Source organism: Nuphar pumila, chromosome 17 (genome assembly GCF_984573655.1).
Source record: "Nuphar pumila chromosome 17, dmNupPumi1.hap1.1, whole genome shotgun sequence".
Taxonomy (NCBI): domain Eukaryota; kingdom Viridiplantae; phylum Streptophyta; class Magnoliopsida; order Nymphaeales; family Nymphaeaceae; genus Nuphar; species Nuphar pumila.
In genome coordinates, this window is record NC_143265.1 from 76,899,388 (window position 1) to 76,915,801 (window position 16,414).

General features: G+C 34.9%; 1 protein-coding gene across 4 annotated transcripts in view; it reads left to right on the forward strand.

Moving 5' to 3' along the window:
• Nucleotides 1-16,203, forward strand: part of LOC149812303 (translation factor GUF1 homolog, chloroplastic-like) — an 88,414-nt gene extending 72,211 nt beyond the window's left edge. For 2 of the 4 annotated variants that reach the window (XM_089993956.1, XM_089993959.1), the window contains 4 exons: nt 6,630-6,705; nt 6,901-6,941; nt 8,079-8,193; nt 8,437-8,896. In XM_089993956.1, the coding sequence (XP_089850082.1) occupies nt 6,630-6,705; nt 6,901-6,941; nt 8,079-8,174 (213 nt within the window). In that variant the 3' untranslated portion in view covers nt 8,175-8,193; nt 8,437-8,896. The other 2 variants (XM_089993958.1, XM_089993957.1) reach the window with 2 other exon arrangements.
• The last annotated feature ends 211 nt before the right edge of the window (nt 16,204-16,414 follow it).

Below are 16,414 nucleotides of genomic sequence, written 5' to 3' on the forward strand. Positions count from 1 at the left end.
GAAACAGTTAATTTTTTTTTTTAAAAGCCCAGTCCTAGCCCAGCCCTGATTCCATATGAAATAGATTTTTATCCATTTTTTTAGCCCAGCCCTGACTGTAGCAAATAGTTTGATTTGTCCATATGAAATAGATTTTTATTAATAATTGTAGCCATTTTTTTATTTTATCTCAAATTTTTTTTCGGGGGAGTTGCCCCCCAAACCCCGACTATCACACCATTTTTTTTTTCTACACCCCTGTTTGCCCCCCCCCCCCATGAATCCTAGCTACGCCACTGATCTTAAGGATTCTATTCACTATCTAACAGAAGCATTACATCAATTCCTTAAGACTTCACATCTACTTTTGGTGCCGCCATATCTACTTCTCCTCCAGGTACGCTATCTTGGATTCTTGATTATTGTGTCTTTTTCACATGACCCTTTTAGAGTCTCTCTTATCCAAATGCACAAAACATTTTTATAATCCTTGTGTTTCTACGGTCGATGAAACCAACTTAGAAATAAAAAGTATTAGAACATTTACAAACATTTCAAGTTCTTAAAGTTGGAGTTGTTCTAAAACTCAATCTAGACTTGTTTTCAGTTTCTCAAATTTCAAATTATAGGTATGATGTCTCCTTTTCATCAAAAAAATGTTGGGTGCAGGGTCCCCAGTCAGGAAAGCTGATTGGGGAAGGCCATAGGAGGAGAAATCTCTACTACATGGATTTTCTTATCTTCCTAAAGAATCATTTTATAATTTTGTTAAGGAAAAAAACATTTCCTTGTGGCATCAAAGATTAAGTCATCCTAATGTATCTAAGTTGTCTCTTTTTTCATTTTTTAAACTCTTGTATTAAAGAGTTCATATGTAATGATTGTATTATTGAAAAAATGAAGTTTTTTTTTTTGGATAAAAAACTTTTATTTCTTCTAAACCCTTTGAACTTGTGCATTCGGATGTATGAGGACCGACTCCAGTCATGTCAAAAGGACTCTCTTATTATGTTATATTCATTGATTATTATACTAGGTATACTTGAATCTATTTCCTTAGGCATAAATCTGATCTATTTTCGTGTTTGAAAGAATTTCACAATATTGTACAAACCAATTTCAAAGCAATATTGTCCTTTTTTTATCAGACTCAAGGAGAGAATACTTGTCTAATGATTTTAAAAATTATTTGAAAGAAAATGAGATTTCACATCAAAGATCTTGTCCGAATACCCCTCAACAAAATTACTTAGTTGAGAGAAAACATCGTCATATTATTGAAACTATGAGAACTTTGCTAATTTCAAAAAATGTTTCAAAAAATGTTTTGGGCTGAATGCGCCTTAACCGTGGTTTATCTTATCAACTAAAGGCCCTCATCTTCTTTACAAAACATATCTCCAATTGAAAAACTTTATCAATCTTCTCCAGATTTAAGTAGATTAAGAATTTTTGGATGTAAATGTTTTATGCTTTTTGAAAAAAAGACAAATTATCCCCCAAAGCCATTGAATATGTATTTCTTGGTTATGCCAATAATAAAAAAGGGTATATATGCTATAATAAGAAAAATAACAAATTATATATTTAAAGGAATGTAAACTTTCTTGAAAATGAAAAAGGTTTTGATGAGCCTAAGGATGATCTTGAGTATTCCTTTCTATTTGACTTATTGTCAAAGAAGGTTTTAGATGAACTTATACGTGTTAATGCTGATCTTGATGATATGCATATTGATGATTTTGGTGTTCCCATGGAGGATACCTAGAATCGTGATACTCAAATTTATTATAGAAGAACAGTTGAACACCCTCTATGTGCACTTGATAGGTACTTCGAAAACCAAAATATAGGAGAAACTAGTGTTAGAAAATCTAGTAGAATATATAGATTTCTTGAAAGGTTTGTGTCATGAAACTTTTTCACCTAGATAGAGTTTGTCTCATGTCTCTTCACTCCTTTCATAAACCCTCAACCTACAATGAGGCTAAAGAAATTTCCTAATGGATTAATACCATGGATCTAGAATTAGGAGCTCTCAAGAAAGCCAACCACTACCTATAGGAAAAAAATGTAGAATATAGGTGGGTTTATAAAGTCAAAACCAAAGGGGATGGATCATTAGAAAGATATAAGGCTAGGTTAGTGGCCAAATGTTATTCCTAAGAGTATGCGATAGACTATGAATTTTTTTTACTCTCGTAGCTCGTATGACTAGTGTTAGAGCATTAATTGCCTTAGCTTCCATTCTAAAAAGGCCTATTTACCAACTTGATGTCAAGAATGCCTTTTTAAATGAGGACCTAAATGAGGTAGTGTACATAGATCCTGCTCCTGTTTTGAGATTGAGAAGGGGAAAGTTCTTCGGTTATGAAAAGCATTTTATTAAGAGAACTTATATTTTATGCTTTGTGTTGGCCCTTAGTCGCCCTTGTGCTTTTAAGTTTGTCCTCTTTTGGTGATTGTATTATCCCTTGGTGGATTAGTGCTTGTTCACTTCTTTTGTATTCTTGTTAACCCTTATTGGGTTCTCTATTGTATTTTCGCTTGTTATATTACAATTGTGTTAGCATAATTTATTCATATACCAATATTAGGTGCTTTACATAACTACATGAACTGAGCTTAATCGGGCTAATCAAGCTAATCGAGCTTGATTGCTTAAACAAGCTTGGCTCGTTTATGTGTACCGAGCTTGAGCCCTTGCTCTGGCTCAACTCATTTATCTACTCAAACGGGTTCGATCCGAGCTTAAACGAGTTGAGTCCAAGCTAGTTCGGCTCGTTGTGCACCCCTACTTAGGTGCCAATCCTCTAAAAGGCCTAGTCGGCTTGGTCGGGATTAAAAAAAAAAGCACACAATTACAATAAATTCTTAAAAATAATAGAAGATACTTATTGAATATAATTTTTGAATCTAAATAATCAAAACTAAAAAAAAAGACACATAATCCTTGAACAAGCTAAATAATTAAAACATAATTACATTTTTAACATTTAGATCCATCTAAACCAATATTTGTTTTTTAAGTATAGATAATACATATTGAACACAATTTTTGAATCAAAACAATAAAATCTAAAAAAACACATAATCCATGAACAAAACTAAATAATTAAAAACATAATTACATTTTTAACATTTAGATCCATCTAAAGTTCTAAACCAATATTTGTTTAGTTGTGTCCTACAAAAGAATATAAGTAATTAAAACAATATATATAGAAAAATCACATAAATAAGAAAAAACTGAAAAACTTAAATATTTCAAAATACATAACTAAAATATGATTATAAAGTTTTGAACATTATAAAATAATAGATATAAGATACCAACGTGGCCCCCCCTCTGCATAGGTAGGATTTTAACAACTATGGTTGAGAAGTCTCTTGGAGAGTTTGTTAGTGTCCTGGAATTTTGATGATTTCAGATTTGTGAGGGCTATTAACAATTTTAACTTTTAAGATCATTCAAAACGAAGGGGCAGCTGGAATTCTATCTTTTGGAAAATATTGAGTAGTTTCTTAGGAAGTTTAGAGCATTGTGAAATTTTCATGAGATTTCAAGGATTCATTAGAATTTTTACCGGTTTTTTACTTTTTAAGATCTTTTGAAATTTCAAACCAAGGGGCAGTTAGAATTTTAGATCTGTTGGAGATACATTTAGCTTTTTCAGGAACAGTCAGACTTGCAATATTTAGGATAAAATTAACAAATTACCATTTCACAAATTGCTCTACTCGCACTTGATGTCCCACTCAAACTTGGTTCCCTTAGGAGCTTGGTCATCGACAAAGCTATCCGTGAAGAGTCTTGGATAAAACATCTGTAATAGCCCACTAGACCTAGAAAACTCTTGATGTCACGGACGTTCTTCGGTTGCTCCCAATCTAAAATTGCATCCACCTTCAAAATCTTCCAAAATTATTCAGCAAAATACAATTTTACTTATTTGTTTCATAGAAACAACAGTTAGAAAAACTTAATTACCTTAGCAGGATCTATTGCAACACCATTCTTTGAGATCACATGACCCAAGAATATAACTTACTCGAGCCAAAACTCATATTTAGAGGACTTGACATACAATTGGTGTTCCCTGAGTGTATTGAGTACAATCCTCAAGTGGTCTCGATGTTGTTCATTGCTCTCAGAGTATACTAAAATATCATCTATAAAGACAATAACAAAGGAATCGAGGTTGGGGTGACACACTCGATTCATCAAGTCTATGAATGTGGCCCTTGTGCTTTTGAGTTTGTCCTCCTTTGGTGATTGTATTATCCCTTGGTGGATTAGTGCTTGCACACTTCTTTTGTATTCTTGTTAACTTTTATTGGGTTCTCTATTGTATTTCCGCTTATTACATTACAATTGTGTTAGCAGAATTTATTCATATACCAATACTAGGCGCTTTACATAACTACACAAACCGAGCTTAATCAGGCTAATCGAGCTTGATTGCCTGAACAAGCTCGGCTCGTTTATGTGTACCGAGCCTGAGCCCTCAGGCTCAGCTCATTTATCTACTCAAACGAGTTTGAGCCGAGCTTAAAAGAGTCAAGTCCATGCTAGCTTGGCTCGTTGTGCACCCCTACTTAGGTGCCAATCCCCTAAAAGGCCTAGTGGGCTTGGTCTGGATTTAAAAAAATAAAAGCACAAAATTATGGTAAATTCCAGAGTTACCGGAAGCGCCTAGGTAAAAGGGTAAGCACGCTTCCCTGAAGCGCGAAACGTCGCGCTTCCGAAGCGTGAGGGGAAGTGTCCCCCTTTTTAGGGAAGCACGCTTCCTCCACGCTTCCTTCCGGTTCGCTTCATAGGTCGCTTCCGGTTCGCTTCCTAGGTCGCTTACGAGACGGTTCGGAATTTTCTTCTAAGTGGTCCCACGCTTCCCCGCTTCCTAAATTTTTGAAAGTGCCTCGCTTCCCGCTCCCGCTTCCCGTATCGCTTCCCGCTCCCGCTTCCTCTATTGGTAACTCTGGAAAATACATATTGAACACAATTTTTGAATCAAAACAGCAAAATCTAAAAAAACACATAATCCATGAACAAAACTAAATAATTAAAAACATAATTACATTTTTAACATTTAGATCCATCTGAAGTTCTAAACCAATATTTATTTAGCTGTGTCCCACAAAAGAATATAAGTATTTAAAACAGTATATAGAAAAATCACATACATAAGAAAAAATTAAAAAGCTTAAACATAACTAAAATATGATTATAAAGTTTTGAAATTTATAAAATAATAGATATAAGATAGCAACGTGGGCCCCCTCTGCATAGGTAGGATTTTAACAACTATGGTTGAGAAGTCTCTTGGAGAGTTTGTTAGTGTCCTGGAATTTTGATGAGATTTCGGATTTGTTATGGCTTTTAGCAATTTTAACTTTTAAGATCATTCAAAATGAAGGGGCAGCTAGAATTCCTTCTTGTCTTTTGGAAAATATTGAGTAGTTTCTTGGGAAGTTTAGCGCATTGTGAATTTTTCATGAGATTTCAAGGATTCATTAGAATTTTTACCAGTTTTTACTTTTTAAGATCTTTTTAAATTTCAAACCAAGGGGCAGTTAGAATTTTAGATCTGTTGGAGATACATTTAGCTTTTTCAGGTTTTCAGGAACAATCAAACTTGCAATATTTTGGATAAAATTAACAAATTACCATTTCACAAATTGCTGTAGGTGCTTGAAAAAATTAGAAAAGGCAAACGTTGGAAAATTTTAAATTTCAATAAGGTGTGTCTAGTTGGAGTCATATAATTGCAGCAAGTTCTGGAGGCATTTATAAATTTTAGAACAATGCAGAGTTGTAGCTGATTTTTAGACAACCATTAGTGTTTGATATTTTTTCAAGTTTCACCAAATAAGGAGTATTTTAAATTAGAAATATGGAACTTTGAACGAGTGGTCTGAGTTTTTACTAAATAAGAGCTTACAAATTTATAATGCCGTAATCATGAACCCTTCCTGGAAACTGGTGATGGCAAATATATATTTTTCTAGTGCAAAATCAGGAAACTCAGATGAAAATAAAATGGTTTAGCTGCTGCACTTATGTATGATTTAGGGTTGTAATTGGTTGTTTCAGCAGGACATTGCTTAAGTGCTGTTGGGGTATTGAAGGAACAACAAATTCTACTGCAGTTCCAGAAGCTTTCCCTTTTTTTTTTGGGATATTTATCAAGGGAAAACCCTGGTTCAGGTTGTGGGACCTGGGAGAGATTGACACTCTGCTATATGACCTACCCTCAAGCACTGAAAACCCCTTGGCTGCCCCCTTGCCCACCAGAGGATGTGCATCCCGGGCATCAAACTAAACTCTTGACGCCCTTCAACTTGAACGCCTTTAGTCGACCCACCTAGCCAGGTGTCCGGATCCCTTGTGGGCAGTTCCAGAAGCTTTCTTATTAGTACAATGACCACAAAACACTACTTTATCGCTAGACTCTCCTGATTGAGTCTTTAACATGCTTTGACAAGGAGCTTCTCTTTGACTACATGGAATATCGGAATGCAGATGGATGATGTACCCTGAATCACACAGAATAGTTTTGTTTGACAACAATGGGCCTTGTTTCTTTAAATTTTTTTCTTGGATATGTTTATGTTTGTTGGGAAAAACTAATATTGTGGTCTTCTGGCAGGCCTTTATAGGTTCCAAGGTGATTGCTAGTGAATCTCTATCTGCCATCAGGAAGGATGTTTTATCTAAATGCTATGGTGAGACCATATTTTTCTTTTTCCTGCATATATTGATGAGAACAATTTCATTCCGTAATGATGATTTTCTGTTCTTTTTAAATCTATACATAGAAGTGTAGAATTAAACCAAGGAACTTTCAAGTTTTATTATGAATGACATTTCTTTGTTGTGAGAAATTTTCAGGACGTACTGTTAACTAAATTTTCTTGCAGGTGGTGACATCTCAAGGAAAAAGAAGTTACTGAAAAAGCAGGTGCGTTCTGATATTTGGCACTATATGTTGTTGAAGGCCTTTAAAACTAGCTTGTTATGTTTGGGCTTTCAATCTACTAGTTATTGGTATGTTCATTATTCTGAATCTGCTGGTTTTTCGTTATATACTAATTAACTGGGAATTCATGTGCACCCTTACCCAAAAGCCTCAAAATTTGTCCTCCCACCCTTGCCCAAAAGCATCAACATTATTGTTTATGTTATTTTTTAAAAATAATGCTATAATTTTAGTAGAAATTTGTGATTTATTAAAACCCTACTTGCTCCCACCAATCTTTCAGGCTCAAAATCGGTTAGATACTGGTCCTCATTTCACATGGTTACAACATCTATTGTTAGGTTGAGGGAAGATTTTAGATGCTAGTTGCAGAACGTGTAATTGCAACCACACAGCCATTTTTCTGCAATTCATTAATTTCATGAATTTTTGTGTTTTTTCTAGTAATAGAGTTTTGCCTTCAAAATATATGCTTGAGGTCCCAGCCATTTTCCTGCGGTTCATTATTTTCATGAATTTCTGTTTTAGTCTAGTAATATTGAGGTTTGCCTTCAAAATACATGTCTGATGAAATTTGAAGTCTTACCTGGTTACACATGCATTTATATACAAAGCGTTGTTGTTTCATGTGTGTGTGTGTGTGTGTGTGTGTGAGAGAGAGAGAGAGAGAGAGAGAGAGAGAGAGAGAGAGAGAGAGAGAGCAATCATGCATGCTGCTTTCTAGCACAAGTATTTGCCATGCTTTCTAGCATGTGCAAGTGGGAAGTATGCATTTGCTGTGTTGGTTTTCAGGGATGCAAACGGTTCAGATCGGGAACAGCTAAATTCATGAGGGAGTCGGATCCAGAACAGCCAAAAATTGCAAAACCTCCATTCTGGATCCGATCCATTTGCAACCCTAGATTTTTATTCCCTGTTCAATGCATTTACAAATATTCAGCACTGTCCTAGGTCCCAGTGTGGGAAAGCATGCATTAGATTTCCATTGCTGATTCAGCTGCAAATATCATTTTGAGGCTGCAGTACCATATTTCAGGCATCACTGTCTCTAAGAGGCGCATGATCTTGCTTTGTGGGCTTCAACTGGTCTTTGTTTTGTTTTGTTTTTTTCTTGAGCAGGCTGAGGGAAAGAAAAGGATGAAAGCTATTGGCAAAGTTGAAGTTCCCCAAGAGGCTTTCATGGCAGTACTGAGACTAGAAAAAGAAGTGATATAGGTGTTGAGTTTTAATTGAGGTAAAATCCTAGTTTCATAATTTCTAGATCAAAATCCCTAATTTTCCTAATTATTCTTCTCCTTTTGCCCTATTTCTTTTTTGATGCCGTGTATGGCCCGAATGTTCATTATTGGTGCTGTTTCATTTTCCGGTTTTGAATTCTTGGAGCCCATCCACGCATTGAAGGGCAACATACTCTGTAAATATATGAAAAATGCAATACCTTTCTCATGGTTCATACAAAGTAACCGCTGTGTCACAGGCTTCTCATATTAGCTCCTTATTTGCCTCATGAGACATCGGTAGCCTGGACGTCTGCTCCGGGATGCAAGAGTTGGACCTCCCTCGCCATGCATTTTGTCTCCGCCTCACATGTCCCATGTTTGCAAGGCGGAGGTAAGCAGGGCGCTCTCGTCCCAGCGGAGAAGTGTGTCGGTGCAGTGAAATGCTCTCTAAAGGGTTGTTGGAGGCATTCATCTATCCCGGAAAGTGAGATGAGTCAGGAATTTGATTGTACTCCACAACGTAATCTCCCAGCTTATCCTGGTTTTCTGGAGACTTTAGGAACTTGCCTTGTTCACCACAGTGCAGTTATTCGATGTCTCAGCTTATCTGGGTTTTTCTAGATAAGTTGATCTTCATTCAGCCTTCTCTTAATTTCAAATCTTACCCTTTATTTTGTACCAGGAGCCAAAACATAATAGTAAACATAATTTTGGTTCTATTGCGAGTGAACGTTATCACTGCTCGAGCCAACAGGGTGGCGTGTACTGTATAGTGCTTTTCAATTTCCGTGGGTTGGGCTTGTATCGTTACTCGACCTGATCCAAAACCAAGTCCCCAGGTATGGTTATAAAATGACAATCCAAATATTGTTTGATTCGACCCAAACCCAGCCATAGTAATTAATATGTGGGTTTCAACTATGATTTTTTGCCAGATATTTGATTCAAACCAAGTCAGCCTGAGTTTTTATTTATTTATTTTAATTATACAAGACATGTTAGATGCTCTTGAAATTATATGGTTCGGGTTTGGGCTTCTGTTTTCTCTACCTAGCATAACCTGAATCCAGACCCGATCACTTAAAGTGTGGGGTTTGGATACCCATCCTGTTGACAGCCCTAATTATCATTCAATACATACATCATGGATGTGTGTTTCATACACAATAACACCCCCGCGAGATCTGTATATAACTGATCATTATTTATATTCAATCCACACCACAGATCTCACTTTTGATAAGTGGAGCTTACGCACATCGTCATTAAGTAAGATGATGGTAATTGAATATAACCAATAATTTGGTCTTTGATAATGACTCTCAATTGACTGATAATAATGTCCAAAAAGCAAACTAGCATCATGTTGCTGCTGTGTTTGGAGGATCAGGCTTATCCACGAATCCTCTATGGGGCACTAATTTTGTTTCTTTTTTTATTTTTTTTGGATAAACAGGCTGGGATTAGTCAGACCCCTATCAGGACAATAACTTTGCATTTCTGTTAGCATAAGGATTTGGTGGTGCATGAGACAACGCTTTACCTTGAATAGTGTTGTCTCTATGATGCACACAATGTTCCGATCGAGATGACTCAACCAGAATATTTGACTTGGTTGGATGAAGATTCATAATAGGAGAGACCATGAATTCCATTCCTTGAAAATCGGCTCTTTTTGAGTTGCAAACCATCCTATATATGCATTGTGGCCTGTATGATATTGCACTGTTAAACCCCACTCTCCTCCATCGCCTACAAAGACTATAAATAGAGATAGGTGGTGGTTACCGAATCTACTCGAGTTTAAATATCACTTCCTTTCTCATATTCTCTAAAACAGCCACTGTCATAGTTGTTTGAACAGATTTAAATCTAAATCTTCAACTCCCATTCTAGCTACAAGTTTCTAAATCGTGATTATAAATAACCAGCTTTGAAATGTATTTTTTACTCTTCACACGTGTGGAACTCATGAAGTTTGCATGAAATATTGCTTCATTTGTTGAGTGCTGCAAACTTTTACTTAAAATGAGGTCTATATGTTTTTTTTTCTGCGGCAGGTAATAATATTTGTGAACATCTTGTCAAAATCTAACAAAATGATATGCGGACTTCTTCAATTCTTTCTATATTTTATGCAAACTTTCTCAAGTCCACCTATATTTTATGTGGACTTTCTCAAGTCCACATATATTTTATGCGGATTTTTTCATCCTTGTCTATATTGTTCATTGTTCACATGTTTAGGAGAAACAATTTATCTTATAGAGGACGTTTCTTCCCAATCACTCGTTAGATTAATGTGATATTGGTGGTAGTGAAAAGATAATATTATGATGCATTTATTTTTTTTAAGATTTTTGGTGTAGGTGGCCAAAAAATTAGCATAGAACAAATGAAAAAGATGCATTTACTCATCATCATCTCATGTTTTAAGAACGTTGTTAGTGTTGTATCTCAGCACCCATTCGTCATTTTCCAATGAATGAAGTGTTGGTAATATATTTTTGTTGAGTTTATTTGTTTTTTTTTTGTGTTTTTCTAGAATTCTTCATTTTCTTGGTTGAAACATCCTTTGAAAGATAAATTATTCGGTTGTTTTAGTCTGCATAGCATTTTTTTATTTTAGTTTTCTTTTTGAAACTCAGAAATAAAAACCCTAGAAGGGTTTTCGGTATTTACTCAAAACATTAAAGTTATAGGTTTGTGTCTCAGCTTTTCAACGACTATAAAGACATAATTTTTTTACTTCGGATCAGAGAGATACAAATCTGAGAAGAAAGATTGTTCTAAAAAAAGTTACATATTTGAGAAAAAATTCGCATATATAAAATGAAGCTTACATGTGTTAAAGGTAAAAAGGTCTTTTTTAATTCAGATATTTGTGATTTTGGATATTTGAAGAATATAAAAAAAATTGAGAAGCATGTCAAATTACTCGTAGATCATTTCACATTTTCAAATAGCATCTTAATATGTGACGACATCGTTCTTTGTCCACTCAATAAAGTAAGCGAGATAAAAATTCATTAAAAGATAAATGTTTCATTAAAAAAATGACTTATTTAAACCCAAAACATGATCCAAGAGTCCATTCTTAGTAATGGGCCATGTTAAACACATCAGTAAGGTCAGATTTGCCAAAAACAAAAAGCATATGAAATGCCTAGTACACACTCTAGTTATCATATTCTAATTATATATATAGCGCATGGGGATTATGCTGCCCCCTTTTTCGTTAAGTTGCCGTTGGAACACTCTAAAAGTCAATTTTAGGTGATTTATGTTGGATCTGAGATGTTATATATGTGTATCATTACTTATTTAGCAAGAAATAAACTTTGTTTGGACTTGGTTTGATGTAAAAATGTGAATATTTTAGTACAATATCAACCATTGATTTTTTTCTCTTTTTTTTATAGTTAAGCTAGGGTTAGTGATGCAGAGCATTCAGAATTTAGAAGCGGAGTTGGATCCCAATCCAACTCTCCAGACCTGATTCGGGCATCGCTACCCATGGTGATCCACACGCTTGCAGGACGTTCCTTGTCCTAGTGGATCTTCCATTTACTCGATGCTCGACGTGCCCCTTCTTTAGCTATTTTGATTTCATTGCGCCTTCATGGAATCATATTTTTGGATATTGCATCAGCAATATTTATTTCATGTAATCTTTTTTTTTAGGAGTCGGATTCTACGAATTCGGATAGTTCTGGTGCCCTGTAGGATTTTTTTGTGGTACTAGAGGGTGTATGGGGAACGCGGGTAGTTTTTTATTTTTTTTCGCATTTGTATTTTTCTAATATATTTTTGTGTAGGATTCAATTCGCTGCACGATCCGGATCTAGATCTCGATCCATTTCAGTTGAGCCCTAGTTGGCGCCACTTGGAGTGGATCATTTTGGACCTTATTCAAATCTCAGCCTTGACTGGTCCAAGTCAAATATAATTGTTGGTCCCTTAATAGCCTTAGCCAAAAATAGCCTTTTCAAAACTCATTTTTTGGAGCAAGGCTTGGGAAGGCCACACCTCCTTTATGGTGGCTCTTCTCCAAGCTCCAAGGTCCTTAAGTGTGGAGGTCGATCAAGGTGGAGGAGGCTGCTTCTCATTTTGAAAAAAATTGGTCTTTGTGTGTGGCTGAAAAATCGGTTGAGAGAAAATCTTGTGAGTAAAAAAAGTTTGTTTCTTCTTGGATGTGAAGGTTATCTTGTCAAGATCGACCTTGTGGGTTGAGTAATCATTTTGGTTCGAGTTGGCTGCTGGTTCAAGCTGCGATTCGTGGGTCTTCTTTCCGGTGTTGACTGCTTCCCAGCGACATCTATTGCTACCTTCATTCGGAGATCGTATTCACTGGTTTATTTGTTCTTATTTTTTATTACTTTTATCATAAGTGTCTTGTTCTTCTCATTACATATTGCTTGTAAGTTGTTGCAAGTTAGTTGCTGATTTCAAATGCATGATTTGAGGTATTTTATGTTAAGGATTGACTATTTTGTTCAAAGTGTTTCTCGGATTATTGTGTATTTTCGAAACTCATTTTCTTTTAAGAAACGAGAATCTCTGTTACGAGTTAGCAGAGACATCCCCGAAGAAATGATCGTATCGACATCGATACTGGCTGATTTCTGGCATTCTTTAGCTTTTCAGAAAGCTAAGACAATTATCTACAACTTTGTAGTTGAGGCCATTGCATGAATCGACCTTCTGAATCCCTGAAAAGTGCTGACAAAGTCTTGATCTGATAGGAATCCACTGTCACCTGTTTGTTACAGAACATACTTGGAGGTGTTCGGTATTTTCTAATTATCTTGAGATTTCCTACATGAAAAATTGATTTTTTTGATTTTGTGGAAAGTTAGAACCTAGATCTAAAACTTTCGGGTTTAGAGTCATAGCTGAATCCTCGTTTAAGTGTCTCAAAAATATAAGTCTTTTACCTATTGTCGAATAGGTAGAAATTTAATTTATTTGATAATATCTCATATAATTTCTAGAATTCAAAAATTTGTAGAGACTCATAGAAAACTCAGAAAAATCTAAATCTTAGTTCGTTGGAAAGGTTTTGATCTGACCTATGTTTTCTCAGTTGGTGGTTTTTGTAGACTCCACAGTTTGACAGGTCAAAACCCCCTTTGAACAGACTGTTCGTGCAGTCCAAAAGTCTGTCATAGGCGTGCCTGTCTGTCTCAGTCCCGGGTTCATAAAACGGACACCTCTAATCCGAATCTAATGATTTCAGATTCGTTGGAAAGGCGTGCACAACTTTCCTTTGGACCACCTCTATCAAAACAGAGCGCCCAGGTCTTAAAAATCTTATTTTTTTGAGTCCTATTCGGACTCATCTTTCTGAAAGCTTCCGTGCGTGTTAGGATCCGTTTGGATCTTGGATTGTGGATCGATGTGCACCGAGTCTACATCCTTTTTGTACCATAGCGAGTTGCCAAATTTCTTAATTCGACATGATTCTCAGTGTTGTATGTAAAACCCATAATTTTTAAGGATTATTAATAAATAAATAATTCATTTTTTATCTCTAAAATAGAAATGTGTTTCTAGCTTTTAAATTTTATTTATTTATTTATTACATATTCATTTGTTCATTAAAGCCAATCAGGGTATAATTTGTATTTATAGAACTATTTTGGGCTATAAATCACTATTTATATATATATTATATTTAAATATATTTTTGATGGAGTTTGTAAATTATTGAAGTGTATTTGTGTGTTATTTGGCTCTTGATAATGATTTATAAGGTAATTTTCTATTTTTGGCTAATCTTGTTATAATTGACATTTTTTGAGTTTTTGACATTTGCGATCGCACACGAAGGGTTCGTTGTATTGTTTGGGTAGCGGTCTTTGCGGACTTCAAAACTCCTCGGTCTTTTGAGTTTTGATTCATTGTTCTTTATATTATTAAGGTAATATATCTTAACTGAACTTATAGAGAGTATGTTTAGGCACTAATTGTGTAAGCATGATGTTGCACTTAATATCTAAATGAATTGTCAATACAAGTTATGTTCACACACTTCACTTAGTTGTGGATATCTAAGACTCTTGTGATTGTAGTTTGGAGATCATGCTTGTCATGATTGTAGTTAGCAGAATATGGAATGTGTTTGCTGCAGGTACACCTATGTGTGAGTTTGAATGCCTGTTCACTTATGAATGTATAATATGTACGCAATGTGTGTTATCATACTTTGGTTTGCACATACTATGATGCTTTGTGTGTTTGTATGAATTTGATACATGGTGCACATATAACAAATATGGATATGTATAAGTCATGTTCGATGCATACTGTTATATATGTTGTCTTGTCATATGATAGACTCATTTATTCTTGTATAGAAAAATGCATGCAAATGTTATAAATTGTTTTAAACTTGTATATATTGTTTGCTTGAGGAATATATGCGTATGATGTAGGTAGGATGGTCAATGAGATTTTGTCCTACCTTTACACAATTATATCTAAGGTGATATATCGATTCATATGGTGAAAAATGCATATAACTTTTATCATGTGTGCAAATCTTGAACTACGTAGGAGTTATGTATGTTGAGGTTTAGTTGCTTCGTATTATGAAATGTGCATGTTCACGTATGCATACATAGAACTCATGTTTTGTTTACGCATGCTTCGAGGTTCAATTTACGAAATGCAATGTTCTTTGTAGCGATGATATAATGTGTAAGATAATATGCTTATGTATGATATTGTTTAAATGCCACGTGAAATGAAATTATGAATTCATGCGATAAATTTTTAAGTTCAATAGTGAACTTTGGTTCATGAAGCCTTATTGGTTAAATGTGTTATTTTATAATTTTAATGCCATATAAAGTGATGTATGATGTGATGCTTTAATTGTATACATGCTTATGCCTGTGTTGATGGCTATCGACCCTGAGAGTGGTCAATTGTATTGATGCATGTATCACAATAGTTTCCACTGGATATGATACTCGTTGAGGAACTGTTCTCAAAGGATTCTCTGTGAGGGTGTGCATGACCATATCAGGTAATCCAGCTAGAGCGGTAAGTCTTTGTGAGGAAGTGCATTGTTCAAGAGCGGGTAGCCCGTGAATATAGTATATTCCTGTGAGAAAGTGCATTGTCCAAGACTAGACAGACCATCCGTCTAGGGCGGTAACTCATTGTGAGGTTGTACATTTTCTAGACCAGGTGATCCAGCGTGGATTTTGTAAATCATTATTATGAATAAATAAAATGTTATGATGAATTGTGATGATCTTCTGAGTTGATTGAGACAGCAGTTATGAATATATAAATTTGGCTTTTCTATTATAGCATGATTATATATTGAACTCAGATATGATAATCAAATCCTTATTGATTTTAGATCTTGATATGAGGTTATGATTGTGACGCTTATGTTAGCGTATAGGTGAATGACACATCACACCTACAAATGACTAGTTTTGACTTATTAGGTGAATGATACATCACGCCTACATAGTTTCATTGCAAATGATTGCATTATGATTGTCTAAGTAAATATATCACACCTATGTATCATGATTGATGTGTATCATAAATATCTAACTAAATTACTTATAAGGTATGTGCGTGTGTTTCACGTTGGAATGGTCAAATGTGATTTGACTTATTGTTTATAAGAATTATGAATGCATATGAAAATGATGCAATGATTTGAATATCTTAGATGCATATATATATATATATGTATATATATATATATATATATGCGATGACTTGTATGACTTGAATGCATATATATATATTATGTTTTATTACGTGAGTTAAGATTGAATAGAATATTAAGTGATGAAATGCTTTTAAATGATTTATGTTCGAATGCTTGAAATGAATGACTCATAGGACGTTGTTCCCTTGTCTATCACTTGACGATGGATGAATAATATATCTTTACCTTTAAGTTTTTCTTAAGTTTGAGTTTGAGTTGCTTTACTAGACTTTAGCGAGTCTGACCCCATTTTATGGGGGACAGGTAATGCAGGTAAAGTATGATGAGTAGTTGGAGCGAAGGGTTGGTCGAGCTGCATCTTTGAGGGTCCACTCTTACCTTGCGATCTTAGTATTCATGATTTTTTTTATTTTAAGTACTTGATCATGTAGAGACTGAAGTATTGTTTTCATATTCTGATTTAAAATGAAATTAAAACTCTTCATATTTCAGTCTTATATTGTACGTGGTTTGAAATGTGTATATCTCGTACA